This window comes from Argentina silus (assembly GCF_951799395.1).
Source record: "Argentina silus genome assembly, chromosome: 19".
Classification (NCBI taxonomy): domain Eukaryota; kingdom Metazoa; phylum Chordata; class Actinopteri; order Argentiniformes; family Argentinidae; genus Argentina; species Argentina silus.
Window position 1 is genome coordinate 6,642,816 of NC_139673.1, and position 17,732 is coordinate 6,660,547.

At 43.2% G+C, this 17,732-nt stretch overlaps 1 protein-coding gene across 3 annotated transcripts; it reads right to left on the reverse strand.

Moving 5' to 3' along the window:
• Positions 1-5,636: 5,636 nt before the first annotated feature.
• Positions 5,637-17,654, reverse strand: LOC310819635 (retinoblastoma-like protein 2). 3 transcript variants are annotated; one of them, XM_083690954.1, is made up of 15 exons: positions 17,504-17,654; positions 14,457-14,596; positions 13,056-13,168; positions 12,488-12,591; positions 12,147-12,284; positions 11,411-11,575; positions 11,034-11,103; positions 10,717-10,887; positions 10,247-10,386; positions 9,665-9,841; positions 9,073-9,144; positions 8,867-8,945; positions 8,001-8,191; positions 7,344-7,511; positions 5,637-7,008 (listed from the first exon to the last, which is right to left on the reverse strand). In XM_083690954.1, the coding sequence occupies exons 2-15, from the start codon at positions 14,528-14,530 to the stop codon at positions 6,733-6,735; spliced, it is 1,938 nt and encodes a 645-aa protein (XP_083547080.1). In that variant the 5' UTR covers positions 14,531-14,596; positions 17,504-17,654; the 3' UTR covers positions 5,637-6,732. The 3 variants fall into 3 exon arrangements, with proteins under 3 accessions (XP_083547080.1, XP_083547081.1, XP_083547082.1); XM_083690955.1 differs by lacking the exons at positions 14,457-14,596; positions 17,504-17,654 and adding an exon at positions 14,210-14,315; XM_083690956.1 differs by lacking the exons at positions 14,457-14,596; positions 17,504-17,654 and adding an exon at positions 14,137-14,172.
• Positions 17,655-17,732: the final 78 nt, after the last annotated feature.

The window sequence follows — 17,732 nt, forward strand, 5'->3', positions numbered from 1 at the left end:
TCTGGATGCACGCTCCATTAAACAGCACTGACTTTAGCCCCTTAAAAACATAAAATGTTCTCTGCAAATAAACTTTGTCTAGTTCCCATTGTTCATTGTCCACTAAAAGGAGGGTCTAATGGACTGCATTAGAGCTGATGAATCACATGATTTAAGTGTTTTCTGTTACAGTGCTTTTCTTTGTCCTCTCCATGGCGACCTTTCCTACCATCACTTTCAGAAGAGAGAGAGAGAGAGAGAGAGAGAGAGAGAGAGAGAGAGAGAGAGAGAGAGAGAGCAGGAAAACAAAGGTGCTGTGAATTCAAAGAGGAAAATAATCAAGAGAATGATGCAGTATTTGAGGTATTCAAACTGGTTTTTGTTTCTGAGGTACAGTGCGGTCTAGAGCATGAACCCACACTGAGATCATAGCCAGAAGGTTCTGTTAGCTGACAGTTGTTTACTTATTCAGAGGAAAAACTGCCACAACAATGATTCTGAGCTTGTGTTGATTACCATCCACCATAATGCAGACAAAATAAAGATCAGACTCAGCACAGATCTGTTTTCCAAAAAACTGTCCTTTTTTCTCAAACGCTGAAACCAAAGGAAGCATTGAAATGGCTGCATTTCAGTCCCCAGTTTCATAGATAGTACATAACAATATATACGCAGGCTATGGACACCCCCAGAACCACAACCGAGGGGGGAAAACGCCTTATCTGACTTGTCTTCAAATGAAAGTTGACCTCTCTGGCACACATCATATGTTGCCATCAGGCCATTTGTGTAAAGGGGGGGTGCTGTACGTTGAAAGAGCCTTTTTCTATTTGCACTCCATCAACTGGTTATGAACAGTGTTGGGATTTCTTACTTGAAAAAGAAATCTATTACATATTACTTGTTACATTTGACAAACATAACCGTGTTATGTTACAATATTACTTTACATGGAAAGTAATATATTACATATTACTCGTTATATTACTTCTATTTTTTACGCTGTCGTTTCACCACAGAGCTCCACTATGGGCCTACCTGTATTAGATAAGAGACGGTTTAGGTTTTCCTTTAGTACTTTTTTGTTTGATCAAGTTTGTTTGACTTCATCATCATGTGTCCTTGATGATAAATAATCCCTTTGATTATTTTATTTTTTTCTTCAATGCATTCTTACAACACAGATGCCATCTTTCTTTGATTTTCGGGCTTTATGACAACAGGAAACATGTTACAGCATGAATTCTGTTAGCAGGAGACAAGGCTTTTAAAAAAAAATATATATATATCAAAAACACACGGCTAGAGATATGATTCTGAAAGTAACTGAGGCATTACTTGAAAAAAAAGTAAGTAATAATATTACAATATTTGAACACAGTAACTTGTTATATTACTCTGTTACTCATAAAAGTAATATTACTGTATTACTGCACTGATTACTGTAATGCATTACGTTTGTAACTTGTTGCCCCCAACAGTGGGTATGTACAAGACACTCCAAACAACCAGTGTGACACTTCAAGTCCATATGGCTTTGACAAGCAATTACGAATATCTGCTGATTTTATAGAGAAATAAATATGCCCACTATAAACAATCAGAGGGAATGTGATCCTGCTCCACGAAGTTGATATGATCAGCACTGCTCCCCGCAGCTCCAAGGGAGATCAGTGACATTCTTCAAGGCCAGGCTGAGATTAAAGACCCTCGCTGTCAGGGTTCTGATCATATATTCACAAAAGAGGGCCTGTGAAGACCACATCTTTAAAGAGCAGCTTGGCTGAAAATAATATGAATACTTATTTGTGACAGACCATTATACATATCATATAAATGGGCCTATTACTGGTTAGGAGATTACACCCGAGGGTCATGTTTACTTTCCCTTTTCATTTTTGCAATGCAGCTCCTGTTTGGTACACATCTCTATTCATGACTGTTTGTGAGCATAAACCTAATATAATATATATAACACTATATTCCCTTATCAAGCCCATGTCTTCTCCGAGGGTTCAGTGGTACATTCATCCTCTATGATGTTTGATGAAATAATCTCGTTATAACAATATACAATGTAATGTACAATGTTTAACCTTGACATCTTCTTGTGCACTGTCACATTTGGATAAAACAATACTGATTGAAAAAGTTTATGACTTGCAAAGATATGGAGAATTTATATAGGACTTAATATTTCACTGAGACAATATGCACTGCATGGCTCTGGAACGAGAGGATCAGGACATAAATGAATAATGGATTTAACTTTCACCCCGGGTTTTGCTTCAATGGGCGTGGCCTTGGACCCTCTAATAGCCAAACCAAGGCAGAGCAAGGAATTGAGTAGCTTATGTCTGCATGTCCTTCAAATAAAACATTTCAATATCCCTCATCGATGTTTTTTATTTTTAGATGTACTCAATGCACTCAAATGGCTTGTTTTGTAAAGCCGCCTTAGAATAGAGTACAATGAAATACATAAATAGCAGTTGAATGCACTGTATGTCCTCTGAGAAGTGATGCTGAACATGATGTTCAAATAATCTTTTATTTTTTTTCCATTGCCTTCTTAATTCAATTGTCTCTTGCGACAATTCAAGACACAATGTCAATCATTGTGCTTCAGTTCTCTTCAAAAGCAACAGAGAAGTCATCCATTCCATTGCCATTAAAACATCAATGTCTCATTTTTGCTAAATGGCAGAGGAAAGATAATTGGCATGTGTGCATGCATATTAATTAACTGATAATGAGATGATAGGACCCCATCTCACTGCAGGTGTACCACTAATCAATTACTGGTGAAATGGGGTAAAAATGGGCTTCTTTTATCCCTGCATCCGAAATTAAAAACCTATTTAGCAGTACGATTTCCAACAAAGTGCTTTCCATTTATCTTCTCAAACACATTATGCAATCACACTTTCCATTTGTATAATGGTAATATATTTTTGTGTAATTTCCCACTGTCTCTGTGATGGCTATTTGTGATATGGCTTTGTGGAATGACTATTCCCTTCCAACACTATTCACTCCCTGGTAATAAACTTACAACATATATTTCAGATTAAATGTTCTCTGCAAATGGAGCCGGCCTTGGATACTCCACCAATGTTGACAGATCACTTCTGCTCCCTGGTGGTGAAGGTGGGAACTGTAGAGTTGTGCACAATGTATGCCCCCTGGTGGCAACCAAAGGCTGTGATAACATATATTTGTGACTACTGTATATGGCACCATTTCATTACAAGTAATAAAAGCATGCCGCTGTCGATCTGAATGCAGAACCATAAAAGTCTCCTAGTATATTGTTGTGTGGAACATTAGGACTGCTGAATGCTGCAAGGTACTGCTGCACTCTCTCTCTCTGTGTGTGTGTGTGTGTGTGTGTGTGTGTGTGTGTGTGTGTGTGTGTGTGTGTGTGTGTGTGTGTGTGTGTGTGTGTGTGTGTGTGTGTGTGTGTGTGTGTGCGTGCGTGCGTGCGTGTTACAACGTAAAAGCCTATAAAGGCTGCTGATTTAGCCTGCGGCAGGATTGGAAGCATTTGAGAGAATGTTTTGTAACTGTCAGCTTGGGCCAGAGATGTGTGAGAGAGAGAGAGGAGAGAGGGGAGAGAGGAGAGAGGAGGAGGAGGAGGAGGAGGAGGAGGAGGAGGAGGAGAGAGCATGGAGGTGTGTTAGTTAGAGTGACAAACAAAAGCCTGTGAAATATACATCAATTGAATTGAAATGTCAAGCTGTAAATATAAACACCATCAAAAGAGAAATATTTACGAGATAACAACAGACAACAGTCAAATAACAATTATTGACGCCAGTCAGGTTGAATCTGTACATTTACTACAACATACCGTCATTTGACATGTTAATTACAAGTCGGCCCCATGTTGGCACTCAAACAGGATACCTAAGTGGATGTCACATTCACTTGAGGTTTCAACTCTTTCTTGTCGAGGGTGTAATAAATGGACACAAGGTGTTTATCAGTTGGATACGTATACAGATGGTGGACAGGGTTCCAGGTGAGGGGGGAGAGTGTGTGTAGCTGATCCACACTCCATTCTGCAGAGTGAGGAGTGTGTGTGTGTGTGTGTGTGTGTGTGTGTGTGTGTGTGTGTGTGTGTGTGTGTGTGTGTGTGTGTGTGCACGTGCGTCCAGCATGTGCACGTTTGTGTGTTGTGTGTGTGTGTGTGTGTGTGTGTGTGTGTGTGTGTGTGTGTGTGTGTGTGTGTGTGTGTGTGTGTGTGTGTGTGTATGTGGCTGGCCCAGGTGACACAGAGGTTGATGGACAGTTGTGCAATGTTGCCGTCTCCTGCAGATAGGTCCTTCCTTCACCCGAGACAGGCCAATCTGTACACACACTGACACAGACACAGAGTCCATCTCACTACACCCTTTACACCACATTTGTCATGTCAAATAGCCAAAGACACACACCAGTGAAGTAGCCAAAGACACAGACACCAGTGAAGTTATAGAGGTGATTTGATCATCGTGATACCTTATGTAATGGTCAAATATTGCTAAAATGTTAATGGACAAATCGGTAAAAGAAAATTCTGGCACACTGGTACACATAATTGAATAAAGAAAGTACTTATTACATGGTTGTCTTTTATATTTTCTGTCTATTGAATGAGTTACTTTCCACATTATTTACATAGTTGCACATAAGTGTAATTTCCTGATGCTTAAGGCAGAATGATGACGGATATCTTACTTTGGGGCGAGTTTGAGAATGTAGCAGTTCTCAGCTGGATTCCTCTCCTTTTTCATCTTTGTCTTGTTCTGTAGTTCTTTTGACCTCCTCCACGTTGTCGTCCTTGGTCGAGCTGGCCGACCCTGGTCTCTCCTCTGGCTTCTTAGAAGGGTCCACCACCTGGGCACCCCTGCTTGTGTTGCACCCCATGGTTCAGCCCAGTGGGACACAAATTAAAAATGCAGGTCCGGTTGTGGTTGTTCAGTGCACGAGAGAGCGTATGGAGCACTAACAGATTGACCTTAACCTTAAAACCTCCAGAACTGTTGTAGGTTTCCATGAGAACAGGGAGACTTCCTGTTGAGCTGTTGAGGAGCATAGGCACCTGTGCGCCGGCCTCTCAGGTTTTGGTTTACAGGTCTTTGTTGATTGGCTCCTGGAGGCCTATTGTGATTCGCTTGCCAAGCAACCTTGGTTGAGAATTAACTTGGAAGCGTGTCAGGACATGGCTACTGATAAACAGTATGCTTTGTTTATCAATCACTTGGTAGTCTTGGCAACCCCCTACCCCTTAATTATGTCACCACTACAGCACATTATTGTGAGAGTCCCTGTGGAGATTCCCACTAACAAACTATGTTCCAAACACAGACGACATGTTGGAATGTCCCACTATGATAGTGAATGGCCAATTGTTTGGAGTCTTTCTCTAATGGTACCATTCTGAAAATTAGTAATGACCCATTTCATGTTACTCGTCCAATACCAATGTGTCACATTGTATATCTTTGGCAACGCTGACCAGACAAACATTCCAACAGGTCGCTTGCGTGTTTGTTGGTAGGTTTCTTCAAAACATGTAGTGGTGACAGAATTAGGGGAAGGGATGCGGTCGCCAAAACTATCATACTTATCTACTGTGACAAAATAGTAAAGTAATGGGAGAAGAAAATGGATTCACTTGAAGTGCTTTTTTATTATATAAAACTTTTGACAGTCCTTTTCACTAATATGACACATAATACAAGGACACATTGACATTTTGCTTTTACATCCAAGAGAGAAAAGTAAATTAGCATACATATATCGATCAAAAAAATACTGCCAAAGGAAAGCAAGTTAATGTAAACATAATATTATCCAACTATTACTATTATTATGAATAACTAGACAAACAGTAACTGAACGGGGCTTACTGTGTTTTCTCTGCTTTCTCACTAAACACAGACAGAACAAAGGGTACCTAGCAAAGCCTTTAGTGCCTCTTTCGGTAAAGAGGACATGGGTTTAGTGCAAGTGCTTAAAACAAAACTACTGAAATAATTCTGAAAATGTTGTTGGGATACGGTAAAGAGCCATAGTTACCCTCAGATTTGTTTTGGTAATGACGGTTGATCTCGTTGTCAGAAACATGGATAGAGTTACAAAAAAAACATGATTAATTCCAACTAAAATGTTATTGTCATGAGCTTGCTAAGTGAGCTTTGCTCAATAATCATAATCGCTCGTTCAATCGGTCATTGAACATTTTGGAATCATTTTGGAGTACTTCAAAAAGCATCTCTATAGTACATTTCTAGCATATTAAGCTGACCTCTAACTTGTTGATTCCCTAAGAGGATGAAGACAATGATAGGCAAGAACTGTGGTACAGTACCTGCACAGTTTACTTCCTATCTTTCAAAAGGACACAGCTGGATTAAAACAAAGATGCTTTTCTTTTGCAGACCTGAGTTAAAATTGTCTTTGTTGTATTAAAACAGAGATATTGATTTGTTTTGCAGACCTAGGTTCAAATAGTATTTGAACCCAAATAGTATTTGAATCATTTTAAATACTTATCTGTGCTTGGCTGAGTTTGCCTGGCACAATGGAAACAATACAACACTCCAAAAAAGAGCAAACCCCGCCCATCTAGCCCTCCAGGCAGGCTCAAGCAAACACAAAAAAATTCTATTTTGACCCAGATCTGTTGTTTTGATTCAGTCCCACTGATTCAAACCCCTCTGTTTGTCAGTGGCCAGTCTGTTAGAGGGCACTCCGCTGTCTGTTTCACATGTTGGGCCTAATGAATGAAGCTGACTGGTGCTGGGCTCTGGTCTGGGCCTGGTGCTGGGCCCTGGTCTGGGCCTGGTGCTGGGCCCTGGTCTGTGCCAAAGCCCTCAGGCGTCTATGCCAAGCTGACGGCCTCTCCAGTCGGGGTCTCCTAACAGGGGGTCCTCCATCCCCCTCATCCTCCCCCTCCTCCTCCTCCTCCTCCTGTGCTCGACAGCGTCTCCTGGTGGGGGACTCACCCAGCCTGATCATGTTGTTGATCTCTTGCAGACGCTGTGGGGCAGATGGGAAACGGCCATAAGCAACATGCATCACTACTATATGTATGAAACATTACATGTGCCATATGGCAAATGGGTTCTTATCCTATGTTGACTATGAAACGTTTTTGTTCTATACATAGCAGAAGTCTGTATGCCCCGGATGCTTCCATTTGATAATAAACAACAACGATGTTTACTTAAAAAATCATCTGGATCCTCCTATAGCAGTGCCAGAACCAGGAAAAACAAGTACAAGTCTAAAAATAGCAAACCATCCCTTTAAGACTTTTAATGTTAAAAAGGTCAGATCAATGTCAGTAGTGTCAGATAGGCATGACCTCTGACCTGTGAGGGACTTCTGTTGATGTAGTAGAGAACTCGGCGACGGGGTGGGGGGGGTGTGCTGGGTTGAGGCAGGGGTGAGATGTAGAGGGAGTGGTGGTTGGAGGGGCGGAGTCTGCGTGGGGACCCTCTACGCTGGGAGGGGTACGGGGAAAGGGGTGGGGTCTCGACCTGAGCACAGAAAAAAAAACACATAACGTCAGAATTTGATCACAATCTGTTAGACAACTGACACTAGGCCTACTTACTGTACCGATTGGCTGACACTTTCTATGAAGCACACACATAGAGATAAAATGATAACGAATAATTTAATTTAGCTCATGGCAATGATGGTTTTAATTATAAAATAATCGCCACAGAAAGTTTCACAGAGTGAAGTGTGCTCTACTGTCACTTACTCTAACTCCTTATATGGGCATGTGTGATGCCTTATAATGTCTTAATTACTTCACTGATGGAACATGGCTGTTTAGGGATACAGTACAGAGTATCTGTACTTTTTTTTTTGCAGTTTTCTTTTTCAAGAGAAATTGGGGCCCAAACAGTTTGTAGATCAGTATGCCGGCACCTGACGTTTCTCCTGAGGATTACGTCTCCTGAGTATTGGATGTGATCATTATTGTCATTAAAGGCAGGGTAGTAAAATATCTATTTTACCCCAGTCGTGGTGATAGAACAAGAGGAGTAACGGAGAGCGAACTGTGTCATCTGGTTGCTGTAGACAGAGTTGTAGAAAGCGATCAGGTGGCCCCTCTCCTCCTGGCCCTGTCTAGAGGCAGCCCTGGGGCCGCTAGGACGTGTTGGTGGGGTCTGGGAAGTAAGCAAGGCACCGCTGGACTCCCCATCAGCTGGAGGAGAGAAGAAACTAGTGTCACTACTGCAACACTGCTATTATTTTAAAGCTACAATTCGTAATACTGACATATCCAAGAGAATGTGTGTTATACATGTAGTGGGTTGTACACAGTGTTGGGGAATAGTTCCACTACATGTACCTGAACTATTAGTTGAACTACATTTTGCTGTAGCTTGGTGGTAGTAACTACATTTAAATCTTAGTAGTGTTTTCAATAGGTAACGACAGTACTTGTTTGCCATGTAGCAGTGTAGTGACCTACTGTAACTACTCATTACATCTTCCCCCCCAAAACAAACAAAGAAATAGGAATGTAACTATTATTCCAGCCCTTGTACTTCAGATGTTCCTATACTATTTATTCCCTCACTGCTTCCTGTCTCCCCGCTTTGCTCTACCTCACCTGTTTTTATCTTTCTCAGTGATTTCAGAGCGTTTCGGCTGTCCAGTTTCTGTCATGCGAACTAGTCATCTTTCTCTAACAGACTGTTGTGTGTTGGACGACGTTGTTTCGATATATAGTGAACTACTTTTTCAAACTAGCTTTAGTTTGACAAACTATATTTCTCTCAAGGGTAACTGTTTCTCTTGTAAAGTAATTGGTAATTTAGTTAAATACATCTTCAGAGTAACTTCCCCAACACTGGTTGTACACTCCTCCTCTTACTGTGCTGTCTGGTGGTTCCTATGGGAGAGTTTTCTGAGTTGTTGGCGTTTTCCCCTGAGATTAGAACACTTCTGTACACCTAGGAGAGGAACACAAACCTGTTTGTTTCAACCACAACCACAGGGGTGTAGAATTCAAACACTAGAACTAGAAATAATTATTAAACACAAAAACAATAACAAATATTGAATCCTATTGATAGTTACACTGTTGCTGGCATGAGGTTGAGTCTTGTAGCACTTCGTTATGCATTGGAAGGACATCTCCTCTCTGGTAACCTGCATGAGCAACACAAACCAGATTAGCTTTTAGCATTATTGATCATCACAAAAGTGGTGAAAAGTCAGTGGGGACTGTAGAGGTAGAAATCGAAGGACGGGCTCATTGTAATATATGGAATGGAATGAGGAACACACATGGTAAATGTGGAAGAAGTACAGCGAAGGTTAAAAGAAGGGAAATGTTTTGCAGGTTAGTAGATTGGAGATGGCAAATTGCTGCGAACTATCGATTGCCATATAGAAAGTAAGCAGTTTGAATCCCAGTGTGTTTTTAGTTTTCTAATCGAAACCTTAGTTTACCCAAACCCCTTACCCTTCTCAAACCTCACAAGACATCATAAACATTTTTGAAAAAGTTGGAACGTGGGGGGGGGGGGGGGGGGGGAAGTCTGGGAATGTTTTTGAAACGTTCACGTAAAACCTAAAATTGGAATGCACAAAAAAGTTTGGCTGTAATATTGTGTAGTGGTTGGAAGCAGCAACAGGGAAAGTACAGCGAAACGAGAGGAGGCAGTACCTTGGCCATGACGTAGATGGCACACATGAGCAGTTGGTCCAGGTGCCTGTCGAGCATGAGCTCAGTGCAGTGTACCAGGGAGTGCTCCAGGCAGGTCCAGATCTTCAGACGGAGCGGATCTGAGATGCCCAGCTTGGCACAGAAGTCCCGCAGACGCATGCTAGCCAAGTGGTAAACCTGAGACACACAGAGAAATGCTGGGTGTGTTTGGTCAATGAGGAGCACAATCCTCTAAAAGAAGAAGAGGAGAACAGATGAGCTGTTTTAAAGAGTACAAGGTAACTGTGTGAGGCAGGGTTGGGGTTAGTTGAATTTCAATTCAGTCAATTCAGGAAGTAAAGAGAAATTACAGCTGATTGATTACAAATAGGGTATTTAATTTCAGTGATTTCTCAATAAACTTAAAATGACAAGCTGTTCATCAAAGGTTTTTCGTTGCTTCAATTGTCAATTAGAAATACTTCCCTGGTGTGGAGTTGCAGGGTATTCTGGGTATGCTGTATAGGCCCAAATAAGTGATGTTAAAAGCGTTAAAATACCGGTAAATTACCGGAAAATTGTGTGAACAAGGTGTTACTGTACCTTGCGGAGGAACAGAGACAGGGAGCCCCCTCTCTGAGGTCTGTCTGGGACTGGGTTATGGAGCTGGGGCTGAGGGGTGCTGGGGAGCCCTTGACCCACCACACTCAAACGCACTGGGATGAATGTGATGGCCTCAATGCCTGGGGGTGGAAGAGATTATTTCAATAAAAAAAGAGGTAGAGCCCAGCAAGTCATTTGCTGATACCGAATGAGGATAAATAGGGAAAATATAAGTAAAATAATGATTAAAAAAGCGAATCTACTATGTAAAAAGGGTAACATTTAATTGAACAAATAGCAAACATGTTTGTCATGAATAAATATGGGTAGTTAATCTGCCTTTTTAGATGCTGATTAATCATTAAAGTCCATAAGGAACACTGAGGTTGTCAATTCTTTGAACACAACATTGTGCTTCATTGAAGGGGAAGTCCTCACCTCAAACAGGTACTGTATGGTAACTGACTCACCATTGTTATCAGTTACAGTGGCTGCTGCCATGGTAACCACGGTCTGTCCTGTAATGATGACAGGGGAGGAGCGGGGCGGTCTAACTGGTGTGGCAGGGTCAGAGGTCATGGCTGAGCCAGCAGGGGGAGAGATGTACCGATCATGGAGGGTGATGGGGGAGCCTGGAACACCTGGACAGAATATAGAGTTCAAGTCCTCATTCTCTTAAACACCTTTTCCCGTCTGATCAACATAGCTATGTATTGTATGTCCTTGAACTTTTAACATTTTTTTAGATCTAGGTTGATCTTGACTTTTGACGTGATTGTGTCTCTACCTCCAGCTGGGTTTCCATAGACACCATTCACAGAGTTTGGGGTCTGCTCAAAGTGTGTGGAGGACATCACCTGGAACACACACACACACACACATCCCAGTTTAACCAGAACAGTATATGATTAATTGTGACACTTTGGCTTAATTTCACATTTTGGCTTATCATACTAATTTTTGCTTATTTATACGTGATCAAACAAATCCCTACTACTATCATCACATCACCAAGGTATACGTAATGACTACATCATCAAATGGGGATGAAACCCACAACCTACTGTATGCCCTGAACCTTACTGCAGCCATGCTCTTCAAGAGCCACACAGGACCAAAGCAGGTACAGACAGTGCAGTAAGCAGGACATGTGTGACCTCTGACCTGATGGCAGGCAGGTACGGGGCCCTGGATGGCCCGGAGGCTCTCCCACAGCGGGGACCCACTCCTCCAGGCCAGGCTCTCCAGGATCTGCTCCTCCACGCGGTTCAGGTGTCTTAGCACGCCCGGTAACAGGCCCTCCTCTGCCCGCAGCACCAGCTCTATCACCTGACACAACACACAGCACATGTACACTTCAACCAGGGGAGCGTTTGATACAATTCCTTAATCTATTCCATGCATTGCAATGTACAGGTAGGTGTTACTTTATAGAAGTGGAAGAGTAACTCTTGTACAGGTAGGTGTTACCTTATAGAAGTGGAAGAGTAACTCTTGTACAGGTAGGTGTTACCTTATAGAAGTGGAAGAGTAACTCTTGTACAGGTAGGTGTTACTTTATAGAAGTGGAAGGGTGAGTCTTGTACAGGTACGTGTTACCTTATAGAAGTTGAAGAGTAACTCTTGTACAGGTAGGTGTTACCTTATAGAAGTTGAAGAGTAACTCTTGTACAGGTAGGTGTTACCTTATAGAAGTGGAAGAGTAACTCTTGTACAGGTAGGTGTTACCTTATAGAAGTGGAAGGGTGAGTCTTGTACAGGTAGGTGTTACCTTATAGAAGTGGAAGAGTAACTCTTGTACAGGTAGGTGTTACCTTATAGAAGTGGAAGGGTGAGTCTTGTACAGGTAGGTGTTACCTTATAGAAGTGGAAGGGTGAGTCTTGTACAGGTAGGTGTTACCTTATAGAAGTGGAAGGGTGCCAGGGTGAAGATGTCAAAGACCTGGGGAAGGCTGCCAGGTGAGTGGTGGGAGAAGATGACCATCTCCAGACAGCAGGCCACCAGGGAGCGCTGGAACTGGTTGTTCTCCAGAATACCCTGAAACAGAGACATACATGAACATGGACTTACTGTGTGCTTCACACAGAGATACACACATCACATTAAACATATGATGATCTATTCTATCTAGGCTAATGTCATCACATCGTGATTTAGTGGACCATCAAAATGAGTGGCCTTTATTTGTGAAACTGAACAGAGCAGTTCCAACTTTGCACAGCAGAGGGCAGCAGACTCACTGAGAGGTCCTTGGCTCCCAGCCTCTTCTTCTCTTGATTTATGACGTTCTCAAGAACCCTGTAGTACAAAGCCTCAGCCTGACAAGAGTACTTCACGGCTATCTCTACAAACAGAAACAGGAAGTTAGTACAAATCACACAAACACAAGCACACACGCACGCACGCATAGAGTGTGTAAACATCCCTACATTTATAGACAATAAAAACAATAACACATTGTATTCGTATGTAGGACCTTTCATACAATGTGTTTTGCAGATAGTACTTATCAGACAGCTTCACACCCTGATAAATGTACTGCAGTATGACATAATGGTCCATAGCTTTTTCATAGCATAAAGCTTGAGGTCAACTACGACCTCCCTTCACAATGAGGTCCAGGTATTTTTACACCAAGGGAGGCTGGTGAAGGTAGAAATCAGAGGACAGGCTCATTGTAATGCATGGCATGGAACAAAACATGTTTGTCAATTCCTTATTCCATGCCATGCATTACAATGAGCTGGTCCTTTGATTTCCACCTCCTCCGCCAGCCTCCTCTGGTGTACACCCTGGGGAGGTTCTCACCTCTGTCCAGGCTACTGTTCTCCTTCCCTGGTTCGTTGTAGCGCTGGATGAACGTGTGGAGCATGTTCCTCAGCCTGCTGGAGATGGCTTCACTGGGGTCTCTGGCACAGGCTCTGAACCACACCAGAAGACACGGATAAAGAATGACACACACCCTAAGGACTTAGGACCGACTCATGGAACGTATTCAAGTACAGTACGGTCAGAACGCACATCCTTTGGTAGGGTGCAGGGCCGAGAAAAGTCAGTATACTCTAGAGTGCATACACACATCACACAGTACCAGTCAAAAGTTTGGACACACCTCATTCAATGGTTTTTCTTTATTTTAATGATTTTCTACATTGTAGATTAATATCGAAGAGATCAAAACTATGAAGGAACACATATGGAATTATGTAGTAAACAAACCAGAGTGTTAAACAAACCAGAATATGTTTTATATTTTAGATTCTTCAAAGTAGCCACCTTTTGCTTTGATGACAGCTTTGCACACTCTTGGCAAGGTGTGTCCAAACTTTTGACTGGTACTGTACATACACCCTCAAATGCCCCACCATGTAGCTTTACTAAACAAACACACCTTTTCATGAGGTCATTGACCTGATGAAGCTTCTTGTTGGATCGAAACGTTGTTTGACTAATAGAACATAACATAACCTCAAACCATGAACCACTTTAACTAAAGCTGTCTCTGTGCTATGGTGAGCACAAAAAAACAGATTCGAATTTCTCAAAAATAGAGTTTTGCACTAAGAAAATCATTTAGCTGTTTGAAAACCAATTTCGCCAGAATTTAGCATTAAAAAGGAAGGTTGAAGATTGGCTGGAAATTGCTAAGAGCTTAAGAATCTAAATTACTTCAAGTGCAGTTGGGAAAGTTCCTGGTAACAGGGAGTGATTAATAATTGCTTGCACTTTGTCTGATATACAGTTCCAGATAAAAGGCTTCACTTTCTTGATAATTTCTGTATCAACCAGGGAAAATCCATAGTCCATATAAATTAAATCGACTAAAGGCACATATTTATTTTGGCCAGATTCATGAATATTGTTCGACTTTACAAACAACAGCCCATACCATAGTGCCTTTGCAAACCAAACCACCCTCAGCAGAGCAGAACCACAGTGCATGTAGGTCAGGTGTTTGATACCATGTGTTTGACACTATTCCTCATTCCATTCCATCCATTGCATTACAGTACAATGAGCGCCCATCCTCCGGTTTCTTCAGTCTCCACTCATGTAGGTCCTTCCACCATCACCCATCAGCCCCACCTATGCCAAATACCCCCCCCCCCCCACCACCACCCCCCCCCCGACTCATTATAGTCTACAGTTACAGTATGAAACCCACATAGCGTACAGTAATGCGGGCAGGGCTCACTGCTGTGTGCTGACCTGAATGTGCTGGCCAGACTGTCGCTGGGTCCACACCTCCGCTCGCTCGGCGGAGCCCGCAGCTGGGTTGCCATGGTGACCTCCACGCTTTCACTCTCACACGGCTGTCACAATGGAGCAGTCAGTGGAGAAGTGGACACCTGCACAAAGCACACACACGGGGAGTATTCAAACCTTTTTTACGTTTATTTTGAGTTTAAAGTGCATTTCGAACCACCACATGGTCTTTAGATAAGTAGACAGCACCTTTAAATTATAATAATAATGAAACCCGTTCATCTGAGAAGTAACCCCAGGGAATATGTGATTGCAGAGTGAAGTGTGTGTTTAGTTTATCTTTGGTTGCAGGTCAGACGGTTCTGCCCTCTGAGCTCTATGTCCCCCCTGGGACACAACATTGCAGAGCTCTATGTCCTCCCTGGGACACAACATTGCAGAGGGAACAGCTCGAGGACAACAGCACGTACTGTGTCATCCACTAAACACCCACTTGTTTTAGACTCAGAAGCCCACAGCTAGCCCCCAGCTAGGAGGTGAAAATTGTCTGCCAACATACTGCTATATCCTGTTAAAGGTGCAATCTGTGTGGGGCTCTCCGCCACTTTTCTTGGTAAACAGCTGGGGCTGGAGAAACGTAACCACTGTCAATTTCATAGACAGAGCTATGGATGCAAGAAATTCAAAATGATAGTTCTAACCATGTTTTGAAGGTATGCAGTCTTGTTTAAAATTAAAACTAGCTTATTCCTATTCCGTCTATTTAGGGTTCTGATGAGGTAAGACAGTTGAACTAAGCTCATCAGGCATTGCTAAGTTATATTCTTCAATAATCAATGGCTATATATAGTTAATTTAAAAGTCCAAAAAAGTATCTACCAATTACAGATAGCCCCTTTAAAGCTTAATGTTAATGTTTGGTGTGTGTCCAGTATCTGTCCAGCAGTTCCACAGAAAGAGAGAGAGAGAGAGAGAGAGAGAGAGAGAGAGAGAGGTGCTGACTCAATGGAAACTCTGTCTCTTCTCCACAGCACTAATCATTTGCACATGTGCTATTTTATCATGCCAGGTTACTGTCAGAGCCATAGACATACATACTGTGCCACATACACTGCCCTGAGTAGAGTGTGTGAATGTGTGTGTGTGTGTGTGTGTGTGTGTGTGTGAATGAATGTGAATGTGTGTGTGTGTGTGTGTGTGTGTGTGTGTGTGTGTATGTATGTGTGTCACAGATACTGCCCTGGTGAAAAGCCTCTGTACAGGTCACCACCACTAGTAAACAGAGAGCAAGAGGGAGCAGAAAAGATAGAGACAGAGAAATGTGCATGGTGATTTTGGGCCATAGGGGAGGCTGGTGGAGGTAGAAATCGGAGGACACGCATGCATGGAATGGAATGAAACATCACGTGTTTGGTGATTCCATTTCATGCATTACAATGATTCTGTCCTCCGATTTCTACCTCCATCAGCCTCCCCTGGGGTGTACACACTGTATCATAAACTGGGCCACAAGCCTGTGGTTTTACACATAAGCAAGATGCATCAGTGAGTGTGGGGAGAGAAAGGCCGGTACAGGACACAGCTGGCAAACTGTATCTTACAGCGAATACTAGTCGTGGCTAGTTATAAAGCTGAACTGTCTCTGCCACTGCAGGAGAGACCAACAGTGAGAAAGAAAGAAAGAGAGAGAGAGAGAGAGAGAGAGAGACACACACACACACACACACACACACACACACACACAAAGGTAAATTCTCTCAACAGGTCATAGTTCTCTCGTGAGTCATGACTGCACCTGTAATCTGCAGGCCTTGCTGAAGCATGGAGTCAATGAGGAGAGTTTGTACGCTATGTTCCTGGGTCACACTCGAACATCGCCAGAGAGTTTCTGCTAATTATACCTCCCCACCCACCCATCCAGCCCCAGTTCCAACTGCAGCTCCGGGTCTTACTCAACCCCCACCCACCCATCCAGCTCCAGTTCCATATACAGCTCCGGGTCTTACCCAACCCCCAGCCACCCACCCAGGTCCAGTCCTTCCCCACCCACCCACCCACCCAGCTGCAGCTCCAGTTCCAGCTCTGGTCCTTACCCAACCCCCAGCCAGCCACTGGAGCAGTGGGACCATGGCGTGGTTGGCTCTAGTCCCTGCCCTACGCCCTGGAAAACTGATTTAGCACCGAGCATGTCTGGTCCTTCGCAGTTGGCCACAGTAAGGCTTTATCTCTGAGCTGATCATTATCTTAGGGAGGAAGTGGCTGTGACACCACTTCCTCCCTAAGATAATAATTAAAGGGATGTTAGAGAGGGCTACATGCCTAGCACGCACACACACGCACACGCACACAGACACACACGCACACAGACACACACGCACACGCACACAGACAGACACAGACACACACACACACACACACGCACACACCTTGTTTAAATACTTAAATACTGCATCTTCCCTCCTCTCTTCCTTGATCCTCACTGATCTAACGTGATGTCATTGGTCAGCGCACCATTGCTTTTTACGGCGTTGCTTTTTACGGCATTGCTTTCACCCAATCAAGCCATGCCAGATCAGTGATATCCTCCGGGGAGCAGGAGAGGACCGGAGTTACCGGACAGATGCATTTTAAGAGTATACAACACCCCCCCCCCCCACCACCACCACCACCACCACCACCACACACACACACACACAAACTGGCTTGACGTGTGGGTGTATTTGACATCACATAGGCAACTCTTTCAGGCCACATCCTCTTTCCATGCGGGAACGACACTGCAAAGTCATGAGAACCACTGCAGTGTCTTATGCTACACCTACTTTCACTTTGACAGTCTCTCTAACACACATGCATCATTGCTCAACTACAACTGGTAGACACAATTCATGCTGTCTCTCATGCTGTTTACCACGAACATGACAAACATCAACCCCTAGAGAGAAGGCTCAACTTCCTGTATCTTGTTATTTCCTGCGAGCTTTACCCAAACATTTCCTTCTGACAAAGCGAGCAGAGACAGAACTCCTGTGAAGAAAGCTTCTACTTACATGTATGTTCCACAGGTCTTGTGAAAGAACTGTTTTGTTGAAGCTTTGAGACCCAGCAGTACTGGCCAACCCACTGACAATTCTCACCCTCTCTCCCTCTCTCTCAGTGGGCCAGACTGAACAGCTGTGTGTGTGCGTGCGTGTGTGTGTGTGTGTGTGTGTGTGTGGGGAGGGTGAGCAGCAGTCAGAAGTGTTGTGAGCAAGCAGGCAAGCAGGCAAGAGGAGGAAG